General features: G+C 41.7%; 4 protein-coding genes across 5 annotated transcripts; 2 read left to right on the top strand and 2 right to left on the bottom strand.

The window, feature by feature from the left end:
* Positions 1–28: 28 nt before the first annotated feature.
* pgls (6-phosphogluconolactonase) lies at positions 29–7,224 on the bottom strand. Of its 2 annotated transcripts, none has more exons than XM_020486266.2 (6): positions 7,096–7,224; positions 5,441–5,709; positions 4,542–4,649; positions 4,043–4,144; positions 1,114–1,254; positions 29–845 (listed from the first exon to the last, which is right to left on the bottom strand). In XM_020486266.2, the coding sequence occupies exons 2-6, from the start codon at positions 5,702–5,704 to the stop codon at positions 699–701; spliced, it is 762 nt and encodes a 253-aa protein (XP_020341855.1). In that variant the 5' UTR covers positions 5,705–5,709; positions 7,096–7,224; the 3' UTR covers positions 29–698. The 2 variants fall into 2 exon arrangements, with proteins under 2 accessions (XP_020341855.1, XP_020341854.1); XM_020486265.2 differs by lacking the exon at positions 7,096–7,224 and adding an exon at positions 6,350–6,477.
* Positions 6,523–8,999, top strand: LOC109893170 (zinc finger protein 2 homolog). Its single transcript, XM_020486253.2, has 4 exons — positions 6,523–7,263; positions 7,638–7,725; positions 7,820–7,928; positions 8,180–8,999. Exons 1-4 carry the CDS (start codon positions 6,941–6,943, stop codon positions 8,908–8,910), a joined length of 1,251 nt encoding a protein of 416 aa, XP_020341842.1. The 5' UTR covers positions 6,523–6,940; the 3' UTR covers positions 8,911–8,999.
* A 476-nt stretch (positions 9,000–9,475) lies between these two features.
* LOC109893171 (zinc finger protein 24-like) lies at positions 9,476–16,407 on the top strand. Its single transcript, XM_020486255.2, has 4 exons — positions 9,476–10,291; positions 12,497–12,636; positions 12,952–13,057; positions 15,231–16,407. Exons 1-4 carry the CDS (start codon positions 9,991–9,993, stop codon positions 15,857–15,859), a joined length of 1,176 nt encoding a protein of 391 aa, XP_020341844.1. The 5' UTR covers positions 9,476–9,990; the 3' UTR covers positions 15,860–16,407.
* Positions 16,380–20,204, bottom strand: LOC109893179 (zinc finger protein 226). The gene is made up of 4 exons (XM_020486269.2): positions 19,669–20,204; positions 19,358–19,470; positions 18,962–19,067; positions 16,380–18,436 (listed from the first exon to the last, which is right to left on the bottom strand). Exons 1-4 carry the CDS (start codon positions 19,922–19,924, stop codon positions 17,490–17,492), a joined length of 1,422 nt encoding a protein of 473 aa, XP_020341858.1. The 5' UTR covers positions 19,925–20,204; the 3' UTR covers positions 16,380–17,489.
* Between the last annotated feature and the right edge of the window lie 199 nt (positions 20,205–20,403).

The following is a 20,403-nucleotide window of genomic DNA, read 5'->3' on the forward strand; positions in this document are numbered from 1 at the left end:
CTTTTTTGCATGTGGAAACTACTACGAATTGAGCAAATTATTTGTTTTACCTTTATTCATCAGTTCTTAATGTTAATATTGATAATTCTGTACAAATCTTTATTTTCATCATTGTACCCGTTAGCTAAGAAGTGCATGTGCCATTTCAGTTTATCATCAAAATCCTAAATTTTTTTGGTTAGACAGAAATGCATGCCCAAAATGTTATCGCCCACTTTGATAGTCAAATGCAAAGCCGAACTTTAAAGTACAGAGGTCAACAGATTAGTAACAAAGTAAACACTGGTCCCATATGGAGACTTTCTGGCTGAGCTAGTTGGAATCCCAAACAGTTCCACGAGATTGTACACACTAAAGTTTTCATGAAATCAGAACCCTGAAACTTTAATAGTAAACCTATTTGTATTATTAGGACGTTACACTGTTTGATCTGGAATGAATCATCCAGCAACTACTTCAAATGGTTTGCCCATCATGATACATACACTCAGCACAGTTCTACAACTGATGTGTTAACAATCCAATGTTTTTCCTATTCATTCATTCACTTACATCCCATTTTCATGATATGTAGGTTTTAATCTCATGTCTAAAACATAACACCGTCAAATAGAAACAGGAATGTTAAGTGATATCCTGTACATTTTTCTCTGTAGATGTTGAGTTCTTCAATTCCTTTTTGTCCTTCTCTTTGGTCTTTAGAGTTTTGCTGCAGAGCCTGGTCTCTCCACCTGGAGTGTCAAGGAGGCAGCGGCTGGTTCATCTATGAGCCAGAACAGCTCACCGTGGCTGGGGACCACTCTGGCTGCAGGTAGTGCCGGGCCTTCCCCACCCTCCAGCACTTGCTGTGGGAGACCAAAACAGAAACTCACAAGTTGAAAGGAAATGCTCACTTGTCGTAGTGTTATCAACAACCACAGAAATGCTCTCAATCCATTACTGTTGTACAGTGACAATTATTTTTTTATAACAGTAAATGACAGGTAAACAATACATACAAATAAACCGAATCAAGTCTTCATAGTGACATTACTTGATTCTTAATAGCTTAGGATCAGAGTGAGATATTATTGCATCAGAGAGGATTCCAGTTTGGAGGATAGGATACAGTACCTTTAGCACTGGTGCTTTGCTGCCCCCTGTTGACACAAAGACCACACAGCGGGCTAAGTTCACCATGGGAAATGTCATGGTCACACGTTGTGGTGGGGGCTTGGGCGAGTCACTGATTGGGGCCACAATTTTCTGGGTTTCCTAAAAGAGGGGTAAACCCAAAACACAAGAACAGTCCATACATAGCCAGTGGAGTGACAGGGTAGCCTGGTGGTTAGAGCGTTGGACTAGTGACCGGAAGGTTGCAAGTTCAAACCCCCGAGCTGACAAGGTACAAATCTGTCGTTCTGCCCCTGAACTGGCAATTAACTCACTGTTCCTAGGCCGTCATTGAAAATAAGAATTTGTTCTTAACTGACTTGCCTGGTAAAATAAAATGACTAAAACAACACATGCATGACAGGTGTAACCGTGTGTGTAAACGAACACATTAAAAAAAACACAGTACTGGACAGAACAAGAACTAAAAGGATGTATCTAAAGATCATATTTTTAAACCTTACACTGAGACACCACAAAATACTGTCAGTACATTCATGTATAGCACCATACCTTTGAATCTGTATTTAAACCTACTGCATATTACAGTTGAAGTCGGAAGTTTACATACACTTAGGTTGGAGTCATTAAAACTCATTTTTCAACCAATCCACAAATTTCTTGTTAACAAACTATAGTTTTGGCAAGTCGGTTAGGACATCTACTTTGTGCATGACACAAGTAATTTTTCTAACAATTGTTTACAGACAGATTATTTCACTTACAATTCACTGTATCACAATTCCAGTGGGTCAGAAGTATACATACACTAAGTTGACTGCGCCCTTAAAAAGCTTGGAAAATTCCAGAAAATGTTGTCATGGCTTTAGAAGCTTCTGATAGGCTAATTGACATAATTTGATTCAATTGGAGATGTACCTGTGGATGTATTTCAAGGCCTACCTTCAAACTCAGTGCCTCCTTGCTTGACATCATGGGAAAATCTAAAGAAATCAGCCAAGACCTCAGAAACAAACATTTTGTCCTCCACAAGTCTGGTTCATCATTGGGAGCAATTTTCAAACACCTGAAGGTACCACGTTCATCTGAACAAACAATAGTATGCAAGTATAAACACCATGGGATCACGCAGCCATCGTACCGCTCAGGAAGGAGACGTGTTCTGTCTCCTAGAGATGAAGTGCAAATCAATCCCAGAACAACAGCAAAGGACCTTGTGAAGATGCTGGAGGAAACAGGTACAAAAGTATCTATATCCACAGTAAAACGAGTCCTATATCGACATAACCTGAAAGGCCACTCAGCAAGGAAGAAGCCACTGCTCCAAAACTGCCATAAAAAAGCCAGACTACGGCTTGTAACTGCACATGGGGAACAAAGATGGTACTTTTTGGAGAAATGTCCACTGTTTGGCCATAATGACCATCGTTATGTTTGGAAGAAAAAGGGGGAGGCTTGCAAGCTGAAGAACCCCATCCCAACTGTGAAGCACGGGGGTGGCAGCATCATGTTGTGGGGGTGCTTTGCTGCAGGAGGGACTGGTGCACTTCACAAAATAGATGGCATCATGAGAAAGGAAAATTATGTGGATATATTGAAGCAACATCACAAGACATCCGTCAGGAAGTTAAAGCTTGGTCGCAAATTGGTCTTCCAAATGGACGATGACCCCAAGTATACTTCCACAGTTGTGGCAAAATGGCTTAAGGGAAACAAAGTCAAGGTATTGGAGTGGCCATCACAAAGCCCTGACCTCAATCCCATAGAACATTTTTGGGCAGAATTGAAAAAGCGTGTGCGAGCAAGGAGGCCAACAAACCTGACTCAGTGACACCAGCGCTGTCAGGAGGAATGGGCCACAATTCACTTATTGTGGGAAGCTTGTGGAAGGCTACCCAAAATGTTTGACCCAAGTTAAACAATTTATAGGCAATGCTACCAAATACTAATTGAGTGTATGTAAACTTCTGACCCACTGGGAATGTGATGAAATAAATAAAAACTGAAATAAATCACTCTACTATTATTCTGACATTTCACATTAAAATAAAGTGGTGATCCTAACTAACCTAAGGGGATTTTTTACTAGGATTAAATGTCCAGAAATTGTGAAAAACTGAGTTTAAATGTATTTGGCTATGGTGCATGTAAACTTTCGACTTCAACCGTATCTATAAGTGTCGTTAAAAGACATTCTAATTATGATAGACTGAAGGGTGGGTTCCCAGGGGGATTTATAAAATGGGCTGGTGAATGGGTGTGAGATATTCTAATATTGTTAAAAGTCCCATATGTCAGTCTGACAGTAATTTGTGATCATGTATTCATGGCTTTACACGACAATACATTTTGTTTCTGTCAACATGAACGCCTTCCCTTACGTGTTAAACATAAATATTTGTATTCAACTAACTGTAGAGGGCTTATGGCTAATTTCCAGTTCAAATAACATGAAACTGGGAGAGGGCTGCTTCCGACATGTATGCTGAGGGTTTTCTGTTCTCCCATAACAGATGACAGTTATTCCATTATGAAAGACTATCTGATGAGAATAGTATCTAACAGCTTTAATTACGCCCAGACCAAGCAACGCCTTTTTTAACTGGTTTTTTTTAACCCTCTTGGAGAACAGATGGAACGTCATGATCTGATCATCACAAGACCACATGGTTAAAAAAGAAGAAGTATCAGTAACATTGACGTAAATAGTTATCCCGTTTTAGCTCCTTCGATACCAGAATTACAACCTAGTGAGTGATACAGGCGGGGTTCCAGGTCGTCTGAGAAGATTGCTTTATCATAGAACATGCTAAACACTTCTCCAGGAGTTGTGAGATTTGATAATCTGGGCAACGCGACTGCAAAAAACGAGGAACGAGGCTAAAGTGCAATAAAGATGACCTGTAACTGGGGCGTAGACTGTGCTCACCTCCAGCAGGGGATGGTCTGGGAAGAGGGAACAGGTGTGTCCATCAGGCCCCATGCCCAGCAGCAACAGATCAAACACAGGGATATCCTCCTTCGGGAAGGCCTATATGTACATGTGAGACAAAATAATTCAAGGTAGACTCAGTCGAAATGACATTGCCATGAACAGCACCGGAGATATTGAGGTGAGCGAGACGCAACACTTCGCTCACACACAGTATCTGCACGGGTTCCCTTCACGCTGTTCACAGCGTGGTAGACAGGGCACCAAAACAGCAGAGAAGTCAAGTCTTGCGCTTCAACGCTCTTAGTTGTTGTTGGAAATTGACCAACTACGCTGTTTACTTTTTGCATCTACGTCATATCGCTGAGTCTACCTTCCATACCAAAATAGACTATAATATCTCAGTGTTTCATGTCATAACTTTTCTTTGTTTCGTAACCATACAAGTGATAAATTCATTGTGTGTGTATATGGGTGCGTGTGTGTGGGTGTGTACCTCCTTCAGTTTGCGGGCATAATCCTCAGCACACTCCTGTACAGATAAAGAGGGGTCAATCGCCAGGACCCCACTGTCTGGGATGTTGATTTTGGAGAACAACTGATTCTGTTGACAAAAACAAAACATGACTGAATATAAAGAGTTAGGATGAATATAAGTGTATAAGTGAAGGTTTTAATAAAAACTAGATAAAGATAAATGCCCTTCCCCCGAATTAAATACATGTGCTTGCAGAAAAATACAGACATCGGGCTGTAGGATAAGAATATGAACATACACTGACTGTACAAAACATTAGGAACACCTTCCTAACATTGAGATGCACCCACCTTTTCCCCTCTGAACAGCCTAAATTTGTTGGGGAATGGACTCTACAAGTTTTCAAAAGCGTTCCACAGGGATGCTGGCCCATGTTGACTACAATACTTCCCATAGTTGTGTCAAGTTGGCTGGATGTCCTTTGGGTGGTGGACCATTTTTGATACACACAGGAAACTGTTGAGCGTGAAAAACAATGCCGTGTTGCAGTTCTTGACACAAATTTAAACCGGTGCACCTGGTACCATACCCTGTACAAAGGAACTTAAATCTTTCGTCTTGCCAATTAACCCTCTGAATGGCACACATACTGCACACAATCATGTCTCAATTGTCCCTTTTTAAGCTGTCTCCTACCCTTCATCTAAACTGATTGAAGTGGATTTAACAACTGACATCAATCAGGGATCACATCCTTCACCTGGTCAGTCTGTCATGGAAATAACAGGTGTTCCTAATATTTTGTACATTCATTGTATATTAATTGTCATCTTTTATGCATAGCAGGTTTACAGTAAACTGATTTTAATATATGCAGCTGCAGAGGCGAGGACCAGTAAACTATGAGATTATGTTACCTTGTACAGTCCATAGGTACTCTCTCCATCGTTGAAGGGAACCAGCCTCTCATCACAGAACCCTGCTAGCCAGTGGCTGCAGTCCAGGTCTGGCAGGGCAGGCAGCTCCTTGCTGAGCATGGACACCAGGCTGCCCCCTGAGAGGCCCAGGGAGAACCGGCCATGGTCCAACAGGGCCTTGTCAGCCCGAGATGCTACCAGGTGAGCCAGAGCTGGACCAAGCTCTGCTGCTGAGGGGAACACCACTACTCTTCTGCCTGACATCCTGACTGGAATAGAAGAGGGGGGAAAAGAAGGTTGAGGTAACATAAAACCGTTTATTGTATAACCAGTGATGCACTTCGTATACGAGCAAGGAGGAAGTGTCACTGTCAATACACCACATTGTTTTACAATTCACCATGATATTGCAGAATTTCCCCAATTCAAGAGAAGCGTGCCAGCTACCAATAAATATAACAAAAAAAGGCAAGAGTGGACTGGTCTATAATAATAATGATGATGATGGTGGTGAGTAGTCTTCGGGGAAATTCACATCTCACTGTAGTCCGAATGTGACTACGCTTTACATTGCCTGTACATCAGACTAAGTTCAAATGTAACTAAGTTCAATTGAACTTTCTGCCTTGTAAAGAAACTTTCCAAGTTTTTGCGGTGCTTAGTTTCAGGCTGTGTAACCAGAAAACTGGTAAAACATTCGTATTTATCAGCATAATCTCACTGGTGCACGTTAAGTGTCCACTATGGTGCATGTAAGAGAGCTCTGCAGTGCCATTGATAGCTTGCATCTCAATCTGGAGAGTAGGTGAAGCTCACCAGTTCCAGACAGGTATCAAATTCAAACTATTAGCTCTAATAAAGCGTGTGAAAAAAGCAACATTTTACTCAAAGTTAATCTTGTAGAATTACCTTCTCTTTTTTGTCGGCGAACGCAATCTTGCCACTCGCATCACTTCCTGAAACTATTCATCCACTAGCCAATCAAATATCCAGGACCGCCCTGTTATGTTGAATTCTGGTAATTGTAGTGATTGTGATTGGCATAAATGCTGTGTGTGTTATGTGCACCGTCTTTGGATTTAAGCCTAAAAACTGTCTTTAGTACACTCTAATCGTCTTTGATGATCTGGATTGTATACGATATTAGATGTAATTCAACTAACTGATCATTAACAGTATAGTAACAGACTATGTACTACGTATAATAATTGAACCCCCTTTACGCGATATAGTTATGGTAGTTATTAAATGAAAATGTTCTAAAATTATTCTCCCAAATGCTTTTTAGATGCAAAGTTGCTACTTGTCTTTGCTGTGATCCTTTTTGATTTCCCCTCCGATCCTGTAGATGGAACCATGCGTCTTTGTTGTGTACATGTTTGTACAAAGAACTCGAGGCACACATTGTTATATACAACAAACTAAATATTTGACAGCTCGTTGAAAGTAATACATACAGTTATCGGCAGATTTGAGTTTTATATAAATACGTTTGCCAAAATGTCGACAGCCTTTTGTTTTCAAGCACAGCTCGTTTCTGTCATGGACGCGTTATCAAAAACAGCAGTTTCAGAAATAAGCAAACTAGTCGACATCGAATCAAAGGTTTTAAAATTAGAAATAACGCGTGGTCGGAATGAAATAGCAACACTTACAGAGAAATTGCAGCTGATGGAGAATTTGTTTTGGGTCGGCGGGGGGCACAGGCAGGACGCAACGGCATATACACGCACGAAAACGCCAACAAGAGTGAGAGATGGTTCAATGAACGATTATTGTGAAAGACCTCAGCCTGAGCTCAAAATAGCTGCAATCAAAAAAAGGTTTGCAAAGTTGACCCTTTTTGAATATTCTATGGGCAGGTAATGTACGTGTGTGTGTGTGTATAGATCTGGGCCAAAGACGTGTGATGTGTTTGAGTCCCCAAAGTGCACATTTCTAATTTGCTATAGTTTTTGACCCAGGTCTGGATTATACTTGCCACAAATAATAGCTATTAGAATGATTCTGCATGAAACCCTGTGCTGCTTGAATCCTGTGTCTTCTGCTTGCTCTTTGGGTTTAGGCTGGGTAACTGTAAAGCAGTTCTTGATAAATGCTGATGTAAAAAGGATTTTATTAAATACTTTATTTATTGATTGATCCCAACCCTTTTCATCTGGCAGAATTTAATCTATTTGTTTTCTTGTATGCTTAGTGAGAGTTCCTGGGAAAATATTTGTCCTCCCCAAGAGATGCACGTCATCCATCAGGTTGAAGATGGTGCTCTTGTTTTGGAAACAGAGGTATGTTAACGGTCATTCCTTCTGTCAAGTAGCCTTACTGTAATGTCCTTCTAGTTACCATTTATTTGCTAAGCTGTTGTTATTTATCCTAAAGCCTACCACAGTGGTGAGAGACCAGCCTGAGTTGATTGTGATCAAGGAGGAACCTTCAGAGGTGGACATATGGGGTAGTGGGCCAAAGACCGAGCTCATAAATGAAAATGGTGAGTGTTGATGGATTAAAAATCACATGAGGGCCTGGGTGCCAAATAGTACACTGTCAGGGAGGACAGTGACTTGTATTGGCATTGCTGAACAGTTGGGTAACCTAGAAGGTTGGGTAATATAGTGCAATAATGCAATAGGCAAAATGCAGAAGCATCGGCTTGTCTTGTGTAACTGAATATAAAGGTTGAACTGTTTTAATTATGTTCTAAAAGATATACTTATACATTCCTTCCTGTGTCACAAACAGGAGCAGCAACATCACTTGATACAGATGTTGGGTGTCTCAATGTGCTTCAGCATTGTCCAGACAGCTCAGACAACCACCCTATACTTACTGAGAGCCAAGTGAACCACAGCACTCAGCCCTTATCCGGAGTGCAATCGGAGGACCTGGACACGCATTGGACGCCACCTGCATGTTCACAGAGCCAGGATGTGCAGCAGATCACACTTGCTGCACAGAGAAGCTCCATAACTGGAAACAGCTCTGGTGGTATAACAAATGTGCCATCTCAGAGTTTCAGTGTGGCGAAGTCAAACATGAAGATCCACAGCCTGAGAACATCAGGGGCTAAAAGATTTGGCTGTATGCAATGTGGCAAGAACTTCAGGTGTTCTAGTCAGCTGGAAATACACCAGCGAAGTCACACTGGAGAGAAACCGTACCGATGCACGCTGTGTGGAAAGAGATACGCACAGAAAGGGCATCTTTATACCCACCAACGCACACACACCGGAGAAAAGCCATATCGCTGCCTCGACTGTGGCAAGAGCTTCATTCAAAAATGCACTCTCGATATGCACCAACGTACCCACACCGGAGAAAAACCTTATGTTTGTGTGAAATGTGGGAAGGGATTTACTAAAAACTGTAACCTTAAGAAACACATGGGTGTACATACAGAGTTTAGCATGCATGTTTACAGTGAGTCCAGTTTACAAGAGGACAGATGGACAAATAGACCTCAGCCGTACTAGTACCAACCATAGGCCTACAGCCTCTGCAGTGGATTTGCTGGATTAGTCTTTGCTTTTCAGAAAAAATAAAGCTGTCCTATTTTTCAACATTTGCCAGGTCTCTATTTTGCTCTCTGTCATTTTTATTTTATTCAAATGTAACCTTTTATTTAACTAGGCGAGTCAGTTTAAAAACAAATTCTTATTTACAACGACGGCCAAACCCGGACGACGTTGGGCCAATTGTGCGCCGCCCTATGGGACTCCAAATCACGGCCGGATGTGATACAGCCTTGATATCGTTTTCCTCATTTGAAATAGGTTTTGGAGGTGAAATATAGCCGTGAAAGTAACAGCCGACCGCTAAGGGTCTAGTTTTTTAAATTGGATCTAAACATTACCGCATTGAATTGTGGGATATTTGACCGTAAACCATGAATTAAAGCACAACAAAATGTGTTGTGACCTTTACTTTCTGGATTTACGGTAAAGTATCCCACAATTCAAAGCGGTAATGTTTAGATTCATGAGCGAGGTCTATTCAGAAATATTTTTGAGAAGATGGGAAACTCCATCGCATTACAGAGCCCATTGTCTACGCTGCTCATGCGTTGTCAATGAGCCGCGCGGTGCATTCCGGTCGATTCTGGGACAAGGAGAGCTCTCCTTCAAGGAGTGAATGGGAGTCAATTGGGCTAGCTCTAACCCCCCAACATTATCATGAATTTTGACAAGTACTACATTAAAAATATTTTCGGAGATGTGAGATAATTAACTTATCTGTAATATCGTATAGCTTTTGCATCGTACTTTCGAGGAAAATAGGCATACCCCGACTTTGAGAAGGGATTGCGTGACGATCAGTTTAGCAACCGCGTGACGCAGCATGACAACTTAAACGCGATTGGTCAAAAGTCTGATGGGTGAGGCTTTATACATTCGCAGTTCTTTGCCCAATGAGATTCCTATCTCGTAATTTAGCTTATCCCTGGTCTATTTCAGCTAGCTAGCCACCCAATCAATGTCTATTATTATTCCATTTTATTAATATCGCCAGCCTATCATACACGTTGGACTTAGTTTCTTTTTTAAAACAAAACCATGAATACGATGATAAATCGGGGAAGTTTTCAGACCCAGTTAGCTTCCATTATGGAAATGCTAAGCAAAGCTGCTGTGGTTGAAATCGGTAAACTTGTCGACGAGTGCTCGGCCGTTCTCCGTTCTGAAATATCCCAGCACATGAATGAGAACGAGGCATTAAAGAAGAAATGTTATCTGCTAGAGATTGAATTAAAGACGGTAAAACTCCACGAGCGTAAAAGGGTCATTGCCAACCGTTGTCAGAATGGAGTTCAGGTCTCGGGACAAATATTTACGCATCGAGCAACAGAGAACCGAGGTGAGCATTTTTAGACGGTAACGTTAGCTAGCTTGCTACTGTAGCCGATTAAAATACATTCCACGATCTACGAGTTAAGACTGGTGTGGGCAGACTTTAGATACAACTAGTGATTTCACCACCCAACGAATAACCCGCAATTAGCTGCACACATTGTTCCTTGTAATTGCGGGCTATTCGTTGGGTGATGTAAACAGTACATTGTTAGTTTTTGATAACTTTTTATGTGACATCGGCCAAACAGCCAAATAACGTTACTCCATCTAAACGTGACTCAATTCTCACTTGCGGTACAGTTCTAGAAACATAAAACCCTCTACTTTCATATTACATTAAAAAAAAAACATTTCACAAATGCAAACAGTTGCAGGCGACATGTTTGTGGCGTCCATCTTCCGTTTACACGAAGGTGTTCGTAGAAAGGTGTTCGTAGACGCAGATGGCTAACGTTAATTAGCACAGGTACGCCTGTCTTCCAGTTGTTTTCCGTAAACGAGCGCAGTAACATGGACATTTGTCCGTGTCGGAACCCTAACCCTGTAAGGGTGTGTGGTAATTTAACCGTTTGTTAAACTTCATCTCAGCATTCAACATCATAGTCCCCTCCAAGCTCAGGACCCTGGAACGAAACACCTCCCTCAGCAACTGGATCCTGGACTTCTTGACGGGCCGCCCCCAGGTGGTGAGGGTAGGCAACAACACATCTGCCACACTGACCATCAACACCGAGGCCCCTCAAGGTTGTGTGCTTAGTCCCCTCCTGTTCACCCACAACTGCGTGGCTGCGGACGACTCCACCACCAAGTTTTCATGATGGTGGTAGGACTGATGACTATGAGGCAGCCTATAGGGAGGAGGTCAGAGACCTGGCAGTGTGGTATCAGCACAGCAACCTCCCCCTCAACATCAGCAAGAGAAAGGAGCTGATCGTGGACTACAGGAACAGAGGGGCGAGCATGTCCACATCGATGGGGCAGTGGTGGAGAGGGTCGAGAGCTTCAAATTTCTCAGTGTCCACATCACTAAGGAATTAACATGGTCTGCACAATTGTGAAGAGTGCATGACAGCACCTCTTTCCCCCTCAGGAGGCTGAAAAGATTTGGCCTGGGCCCTCAGATCCTCAAAGTTCTACAGGTGCACCATTAAGAGGGTCTTGACTGGCAGCATCAACGCTTGGTACGGCAACAGCAAGGCACCTGACCGCAAGGCGCTACAGAGGGTGGTGAGTGCGGCCCAGTACATCACTGAGGCCGAGCTCCCTGCCATCGAGGACCTCTACACCAGGCAGTGTCAGAGGAAGAACCAAAGAATTGTCCGATGCCAGCTACCCAAGCGATATAGACTGTTTTCTGCTGCAAGTGGTACCAGTGCACCAAGTCTGAAACCAACAAGACTTCTAAATAGCTAATCAAATGGCTACCCGAACTACCTACAGTGACCCTTTTTTTTGCACCAACTCTCTTGCACCGACTATGCACACATTGGACTCTACCCACACATACATACTTACACCCTGACATACACACTACATAAGCCCACACACACTTTCACACTCACCACATACGCTGCTGCCACGGTTTATCTATCCTGTTGCCTAGTCACTTTACCCCTACCTATATGTACATAGCTACCTTAATTATGTCGTACCCCTGCACATCGAATCAGTACTGGTATTCACTGTATATAGCCATGTTATTTTTTACAAGTTATTCACTGTGTATTTATTCCTTGTATCACTATTTTGCATTTTGGAAAAGTAAGCAAGCATTTCACTATTTGTCTACCCCTGTTTACGACTTCATGTCAAATACTTTTGGATTTGATATGACAATCTCCTCTTTGCCCACAAAGCTGCTATTCATCTTGCCTGTAGACAACTCTGCAAGCATGTATGTACTTCCAAAAACGATCTAAATAAAAATGTATAAGGAACCAAACATTTTTTTATGTATTGTTTTTGACCAGAAGAGCTACCAATTGGCACCTCTTCCGGTCAAACACAATACTTAAAAAAAAAAAGACCTTTTTTGGGAGTACATCCTGGGCGTAACAGCAATAAAGGGCGATAGTTGCTGTAGGGCAGGCATATTTGGTGAGTAACTTATTTTAATGTTATAACGCTTGCAGAGCTGTTTACTGGGAAGATGAATGGCGGCTGGTTCAGCCACGGTCAGTATATTCATGATAGACGTTCCCATTTTCAGAGAAGCAGTCTGCCCCCGCGATAGAGAGTGTCTTTGGTAAGGACTGGTGCATGGATCTATGGAGAGATGGGGAGTCAATCCCTCAGGATAAAGAGACAACAATTGGATCGGCCATCTTGGGCGATGATGGGGTCACTCAGGTCAGATTTATTAATATCCTTGAATGGTACATCTCTGCTAGCCAGGCTGTCCCAATTTTCTCCCTTCCCCTGACCTTAGTCCTACCCATTTGATGTTTGCACCTCTGTAAGGTTAAAGACCGAGCAATGTGGTGGAAGCTGAGTGTTTTATACCTATCTAGAGTTCAGATCAAAGGGTTAGGGCCTAGGGAAAGGGTTAAGGACTGAATTGGGACTGGAAAGGCTTATACTCTTGGATCACAATGAAGGTTACAAGGGTGCTTCTGTTACATTCAGAATAAAAAAGGATAACTGTCTCTCACCTGTCTTGTGTAGGCAATAGACTTGGAGGACAATGAGCCTGACTTGGTGTTTATCAAAGAAGAGCTGTTTGAGGATCAGCCAGTGGACCAGCAGAGGGGACATGCAAGCAACAGAAAAAGTATGTGTGTCGTGATCATTGAAATTCGGGACAGCTCAGTCATATGTAAAATAAAGGACATTATTTCATGAAGGAAGGATGCAAGTTGCAATTGTAAGTTGCTGGATAAGAGTTGTATGCTACTATGACTTGTTAAGGAACTAGGGCTGTGATGACATCTTGCCAGCCTGTTATTGTCATTCGAAAGACAGCTGGTCTCACGGTAATTGACTGTTAATTAACATAATTACGTTTAGCATCTCCAGGCTCCACTCGTACAAGCCTCTGATGCGTGCGTGCCTTTGGAATGTCTGCATTTTCAAAAGTTGAATAAATCAATTGACTATACACCGCGATCACAAATTCATTATTTTAGGCAGGTCTGAAGAAATGTTATGATATGAAGAATTGATTTCAGAAGAACAGAATGAGTTGGCCAACTATGTTATCTGGCTATGCACCATGCCATAGGCTTGTTCATTTAGCAGACAAGATATGCTTATATTTATTTTATGTTATTTTTTTATATTAAGAAGAATATAATTGAAGTTACCTGAATAAAATAGAGTGGATGTGCGCATATGAAGTGGCTATGTTGAGTGTAAAATGGATAGTAATGACCGCTCAGGAAGGAGACACGTTCTGTCTCCTAGAAATTACTGTACTTTGGTGCGAAAAGTGCAAATAAATCACAGAACAACAGCAAAGAACCTTGTGAAGATGCTGGAGGAAAGAGGTACAACAGTATCTATATCCACAGTAAAACGAGTCCTATATCGACATAACCAACTAGCCAACCTGGTTAAATAAAGGTGAAAAAAATATATATATATATAAAAACCTGAAAGGCCGTTCAGCAAGGAAGAAGCCACTGTTCTAAAACCACCATAAAAAAGCCAGACTATGGTTTGCAACTGCACATGGGGATAAAGATAGTAGTTTTTGGAGAAATGTCCTCTGGTCTGATGAAACAAAAATAAAACTGTTTGGCCATAATGACCATCATGTTTGGAGGAAAAAGGTGGAGGCTTGCAAGCCGGAGAACACCATCCCAACCGTGAAGCACAGGGGTGGCAGTATCTTGTTGTGGAGGTGCTTTGCTGCAGGAGGGACTGGTGCACTTCACAAAATAGATAGCATCATGAGGTAGGAAAATTGTGTGGATATATTGAAGCAACATCACAAGACATCAGTCAGGAAGTTAAAGCTTGGTTGCAAATGTGTCTTCCAAATGGACAATGACCCCAAGCATACTTCCAAAGTTGTGGCAAAATAGCTTAAGGACAACCAAGTCAAGGTATTGGAGTGGCTATCACAAAGTTCTGACCTCAACCCTATAGAATAGAAAGTTTGTGGGCAGAACTGAAAAAGCGTGTGTCAGCAAGTAGGACTACAAACCTAACTCAGTTACACCAGCTCTGTCAGGAGGAATGGGCCAAAATTCACCCAACTTATTGTGGGAAGCTTGTGGAAGGATACCTGAAACGTTTGACTCAAGTTAAACAATTCGAAGGCAATGCTACCAAATGCTAATTGAGTGTATGTAAACTTCTGACCCACTGGGAATGTGATAATTCTGATATTCTTATATTTCACATTCTTAAAATAAAGTGGTGATCCTAACTGACCTAAGACCGGGGAGTTTTACTAGAATTAAATGTCAGGAATTGTGAAAAACTGAGAACATGTATTTGGCTATGTAAACTTCAGACTTCAACTACATCTGTCGATGTTCCCTTGCCATCCATGTGTAATATGTGGTAGACTATGTATTATATAACGGCACAATCATCTTTTCTCCGGGTTTGGCCTCATATGGCCTTATGCATACAAATGTTTTGAATGAATCATTTCCTTGTTAGGCTTTGAAACATCCACAATGACCATGTTTTCCACTGTTTCAACCTATTGATCAATTTAAAGAAAAGTTCAATCTGTTTTAAAAGCACATACTGTTTTGATGTTTGTGATTTGACTGCATTTGCATTGTCAGTGGTTAGAGCCCTGAGTACCAGACCATTAGGACCTGATGAGTTAGCGAGTTGGGTACTACTAATTTTACTGCAGTCGTGACTCATGACTGCCGGTGTGGCAGTAATACAGTCACTGCAACAGCCCTATATGGGACTGGTTATTGAATTGTTTCACAGCTGTGGTGCCGGTATTGAGATTTGTTTTCATTTGTACTGTACAGGGAGCGTAGCTGTGGAGGATGCTCCAGCAGTAGAGCGAGCAGCTGCCAGTCAACTTCACCTATACAAGGGGGACTTGAACACATACCCTGCAGGCAGCCAACAGGTACAGCCTGACACAGAGCAGCCCACATCCATTGAGAGCCTCATGGAAGATCCCACTCTGGCTGGTCTGGTTGACCACACAGCAGTGCCCGGCCCTGACACAGCCGATGGGATGTACATGGACTATCCTCCCCGCAACACATACGCACCAAGAAACCGGCCAAGCCACCAGCAGGGAACTGGAAAAGACCTGAAGCAGCAGTTTGACTGTTTGTTTTGTGGGAAGAGCTTTGGTTATTTGAGCTACTTGAAAGTCCACATCAGACGCCACTCTGGAGAGAAACCGTTTGGCTGCACCGTTTGCGGGAAGCGCTTTGCTCAGAAGACGTACCTGAAGCTGCATCAGCGTACACACTCTGGGGAGAAACCTTACAGTTGTACAGAGTGTGGGAAGAGTTTCTCTCAGAAGAGCTCGTTGAATGTCCACCTCCGGAGTCACACCGGAGAGAAGCCTTATAGCTGTGTCGACTGTGGGAAGAGCTACACCTATAAACACGGTTTTAACACACACCAATGTTTCAATTAATTTGATTAATTTACATTTCAACCTTGTTTTGAAAACTGGCAACTGAAACATCTTTAGCCGTATTGTAATCATGGTGGTTTTCGGTAGGTAGATTTTTTTTTTTTTTAAGTTAACATTTTTGCGCTACTGTGTGCCCTAATGAACATGATCAAGCTGTTACTCTTCACTACATGGCAGAGAACTGTTCCATTCAAGTTTTCACTCTGCTCTGTCTGTAGGATTGCACACAAACACTGCATTGTTGTCCCACAATTGGCAAGACACTAGATGCCCCACTGTTAGATGAATAGACATTTTTGAAATATCTCTAAAGACATGTACTGTTTGTGTTAAACAGTGGTGGTCCTGATACCAGTTGTTTGTGCTACTTTGAAGAATGCCAGTGTAGTAGACCGGTCATGTAAACATGTGCCAAATAATTATCTGTAATGAATTAAATAGGTACAGTAATACATTTACTTATTTGTACTCACATTACATTTGTATTCCATATGTTATAAAAATGTAAACATGGCAATGATTAAATGATTGAAATGGTATACCATTAATGGTGTTTTAATTATGAAACCAAACTAAGTTTACAGTAGATGAATATATTCCAGAAAAACAACTGACACAATCATGGAAGCATTATGTACAAAACAAGTATAAAATGCACTGCTGGGAACAGAACTTGAAAACATCCATTTAATGATATCTTATGTCATTTGTACCAACGTATAGAGGACAATGCAGATACAGTGCCATCTTGCATCAAACATTGGCAGGTTAATTCCTTGAGCCTAAAATATAGAACAGGCTAGTGGTAGGTATACATTACAGTACTTATGAATTGTGCAATACTCATGCGCCACGTTCTTTGCAAAATAAAACTTAAATTTACTTTTATTGTAGGTAAACATTACATGTTAGTGTTGTAGCGAATTCAGACAAATAAAGCCTACAACATACTGTAGTGTATTTGGGGGGGGGGGGGGCTCCCAGGTCCAGCGTCCAGATCCAAACCCCTTGACAAGTTCGCTAGGTGACGTGTTAAGGTCGCTCAAATATTGTGAAGTATGACATACACTAGATAGTATTTGGGTCTCCAGTTTGAGCAGAGCAGGCACACAATCCTTTAAAGGGGCAATCAGCGGTTCAGATAAGAGGCCTCCCCACCCTTTTCGGTAAAAAGCTGAGGACTGGGCCTGGTGAAATGTAGGCTAACAACTCAAATTCATAGAGCTATCGATGCAAGGACTGACCATCAAAATGATAGTTTTATCCATGTTTTGAGGCTATTTAGGCTGGCAGCCTAGTCATTAAGAGTGTTGCCCTAGTAAACGAAAGGTCACCGGACCAAATGCCAGAGCTGACGAGGTGAAAAATCTGTCGATGTACCCTTGATCAAGGCACTTAACCCTAATTGCTCCTGTAAGTCGCTCTGGATAAGAGTGTCTGCTAAATAACAAATGTGTTTACTTTGTTTATGTTGGGTTCTGATGGGGTACAACAGTTCAACTAAGCTCATGAGGCATTAAGTTATATTCTTCAACAATAAATGAGTACATCATTTCTAAGTCCCAAAATAGATGTAGCAACTGCAGCTTGCCCCTTTAAGTCAAGAGTATTGCAATCAACCAAAAATACTTCATTTATTTTTATGAACAGTCATGTGTGTTTGGAGCAGTTGCTGATTGACGAAAGACAACTGACACTTAGAACATTTGTGCACTTCAGCCTTCTTTTTCTTATTATCTTCCTTTTGACCGTGAGCTTTGGCCAAGTGCTGAGTGAGGTATACTTTCTGGGTGAAACCAATTTCGCATGTGAGGCATTTGTACGGTTTCTCACCAGTGTGAAGGCGCATGTGACATTTCAGATTGCCCTTCTGTGTGAATCCTCTCCCGCAGACAGTGCACGTGTGGGGTCTCTCTCCCGTGTGCACCAGGTGGTGTATCCTCAGGCTTGACGGACAGCTGAAAGACTTGCCACAGTAATGGCAAAAGTACTTCGAGCTGTTCGAGGCCAGATAATCGGGAGCAACACACTTGTGTTTTTTGAGCTGAGTTTTCCCAGGATAACAGTTCTTACACACACTGCAGTACAGCGATTTGTGAGATTTCATATGCATCGTTAGATGGTTCTGCCGTAAGAAAGTCTTCTTACAAATCACACAACTTAACTTGTTTGTGTCGGATTTACTATGGGAGTGCAAGTTAAACCTATTAAAGTAACTGAAAGTCTTAGTCTTCCCAGCAGTCTTTCCAGCTTTGCTTTTTGACTTTGCTAAAGACTTCTTTGCATACGTTGGCTTTGTGATGTGTTCATCTTGTCCTTCGTTGGGCAACAGCTCGGTATCGTCTGGTAGGAACTCATTCGTCTCATCGTCCTCGATGGGAAATACATGTTCGCCATATTCCTCCTCCACTCCGTCGATGGATATGAAACGTAAAGTGTGTCCTGTGGAGACATCCGTAGTTGACATCTCCAGTACCTGTTTATCCCGTCTCCCTGGCCTGTCCTGGCGGAAGGAATCAAAGGATGGATACTCATTGGAGGGCCCTTCTCTTCCATTGTCCAATAAGTCATCATCTCCTGAAGCAACAGAGAAAATACAAAAAGAAGAATACACATACGAGTTGTGGCTTCGATTGCCTGTCCACCTATTCATGAAAAACAATGTCCAACCTCCACGATGACCAATTAAGAGAGGGTCACAGTGTCTTATAACTGTGCATGTCATCAAAAGCATACAGTTAAACCTATGCGATTTAGCACTACACCAGCCAGGCTATTCAAACATCTCACTTTAACTATGCCACTTTGTTTACATACTCATCTCATATGTATATACTGTACTCAATACCATCTACTGTATCTTGCCTATGCCGCTCTGTATCATCACTCATTCATATATCTTTATGTACATATTCTTTATCTCCTTACACTTGTGTCTATAAGGTAGTAGTTTTGGAATTGTTAGCTAGATTACTTGTTGGTTATTACTGCATTGAAGCACAAGCATTTCGCGACACTCGAATTAACATCTGCTAACCATGTGTATGTGACAAATAACATTTGATTTGATGATTTGATTTATTAAAACCTCTAACAACTTACCGTCTAAAATTATTGTTGGTCTTTCCTGTTGGTCTCTGCTGTTTATGATTTCCACCTCAAAATCCTCCTCTTTAACGTCAGCTTGGCCTGAAGGCACCCCTGTTGACTATGAGAATAAGACAAATATTTTTAGAGCCACTTGAAAAATGCAGACACTAAATAACAAAATGCATTGAAGGAATAAGACTTCTAAACATGACAGAAGAAGTAAGTGTCAATAATGTAGGGGAGCCTCTGATTCACTCATTTCAAAGAGCTGGACATCTGACTGCATGTCCTCTGGTAAGTCTGAGTCCTCTGTTGGTTTCCACAATCCTGCCTAGTGCTTTCTCATATCAGTGCAGATGAAGAACAGCGGATGAGGCAAGGGAAACTGTCCTCAGTCTACTCACTCACTTTGGCAATGTGTTGCGGACTGTTCTCTGTGCTGTAGGGATCCCCATGGTTCCATAGATCAAGGCACCATTCCTTCCCAAATATTCCTTCGATGGTGGGGGACCCGTTTAGCCCTGGAAGAGAATGCAGAACTGAATTGGCACTTGGGAATATTGTGTCAAACACATTGAAAACAGTGGCCCCTATAGGACGAATAGACTAAAAGGGAAAGGAATGAAGACTATAAAATCCCCATTCTGCATGCATTCTTGTCAACACAACATGCATCCTCCTCCTTGTCATGGATGCATTATCAAAAGACCACAACATACCTCTGTCTATTCTGGTGATAGTTTCACCAGTTTGAACACCAACAGAGCGATAGTTTCCAGCCAGCTTGGGAGCTGTGCTTTTCACAATTGTCAGTTCACTTTCCAGATTATGCAATTTATCAATGAGAGCCTCATTTTCTAAAGAAATTCCCGCGTATTCGTCGTCAACCAGTTTGCACACATGAGCCATTGCGGTTCTAGACAGTATTTCCATGATGGAGGACAGTTGTGTGTGAAAAGAAGCGAGTTTAGACATGGCTCTGCGTTATTGTCCAAACACCGTTTGAATTGATATTAAAGTTATTCAAACTAACCAAATATCTCGTAAATTTCGAACACAAAAAGCCTACCTAACCCAGCTGCTGAACAGAATCTAACTGGGAACAAAAACAAGAGGCGATGGAAATTCAATTTCCGGCCGACGCAAACGTATGACGTGAAACAGATTAAAATAGCATACATGTGGATAAAAATATGCTTTGTTAACTCGAACATTTTATAGTTAAACGGAATACATACCAATAATTTGATTAAACATATAGCACCGTAGTAAACGCTACATTTTAAACCTTTATTATTCTGTGGGGCTGTGACCCCATCTACTGGTCCAGAATTATATTACTGTTAAAAAAAAAAAAATGTAAAAAAAAAAACGCTCCACATCAGTAAAAGGAAGTACGCAAATCAGAGGAAAAACAGATTTTTAAAAAGACAATCTGAAAATGACAGTGAATG

Source organism: Oncorhynchus kisutch, linkage group LG6 (assembly GCF_002021735.2).
Source record: "Oncorhynchus kisutch isolate 150728-3 linkage group LG6, Okis_V2, whole genome shotgun sequence".
NCBI lineage: Eukaryota > Metazoa > Chordata > Actinopteri > Salmoniformes > Salmonidae > Oncorhynchus > Oncorhynchus kisutch.

Excerpts from the sequence above, each read along its gene's own strand:
- LOC109893179 (XM_020486269.2), bottom strand. The coding sequence starts at position 19,924 with ATGTCTAAACTCGCTTCTTTTCACACACAACTGTCCTCCATCATGGAA. Across the intron at positions 19,471-19,668 it reads TATCACCAGAATAGACAGAG|GGCTAAACGGGTCCCCCACC; the intron begins GTATGTTGTGGT and ends ATTCTCTTCCAG. Across the intron at positions 18,437-18,961 it reads ACCAACAATAATTTTAGACG|GAGATGATGACTTATTGGAC; the intron begins GTAAGTTGTTAG and ends CTGTTGCTTCAG.
- pgls (XM_020486266.2), bottom strand. The coding sequence starts at position 5,704 with ATGTCAGGCAGAAGAGTAGTGGTGTTCCCCTCAGCAGCAGAGCTTGGT. Across the intron at positions 1,255-4,042 it reads CAGACCATCCCCTGCTGGAG|GAAACCCAGAAAATTGTGGC; the intron begins GTGAGCACAGTC and ends CCCCTCTTTTAG. Across the intron at positions 846-1,113 it reads GCAAAGCACCAGTGCTAAAG|CAAGTGCTGGAGGGTGGGGA; the intron begins GTACTGTATCCT and ends GGTCTCCCACAG.
- LOC109893170 (XM_020486253.2), top strand. The coding sequence starts at position 6,941 with ATGTCGACAGCCTTTTGTTTTCAAGCACAGCTCGTTTCTGTCATGGAC. Across the intron at positions 7,726-7,819 it reads CTCTTGTTTTGGAAACAGAG|CCTACCACAGTGGTGAGAGA; the intron begins GTATGTTAACGG and ends TTTATCCTAAAG. Across the intron at positions 7,929-8,179 it reads CGAGCTCATAAATGAAAATG|GAGCAGCAACATCACTTGAT; the intron begins GTGAGTGTTGAT and ends TGTCACAAACAG.
- LOC109893171 (XM_020486255.2), top strand. The coding sequence starts at position 9,991 with ATGAATACGATGATAAATCGGGGAAGTTTTCAGACCCAGTTAGCTTCC. Across the intron at positions 10,292-12,496 it reads TCGAGCAACAGAGAACCGAG|AGAAGCAGTCTGCCCCCGCG; the intron begins GTGAGCATTTTT and ends TCCCATTTTCAG. Across the intron at positions 13,058-15,230 it reads ACATGCAAGCAACAGAAAAA|GGAGCGTAGCTGTGGAGGAT; the intron begins GTATGTGTGTCG and ends TGTACTGTACAG.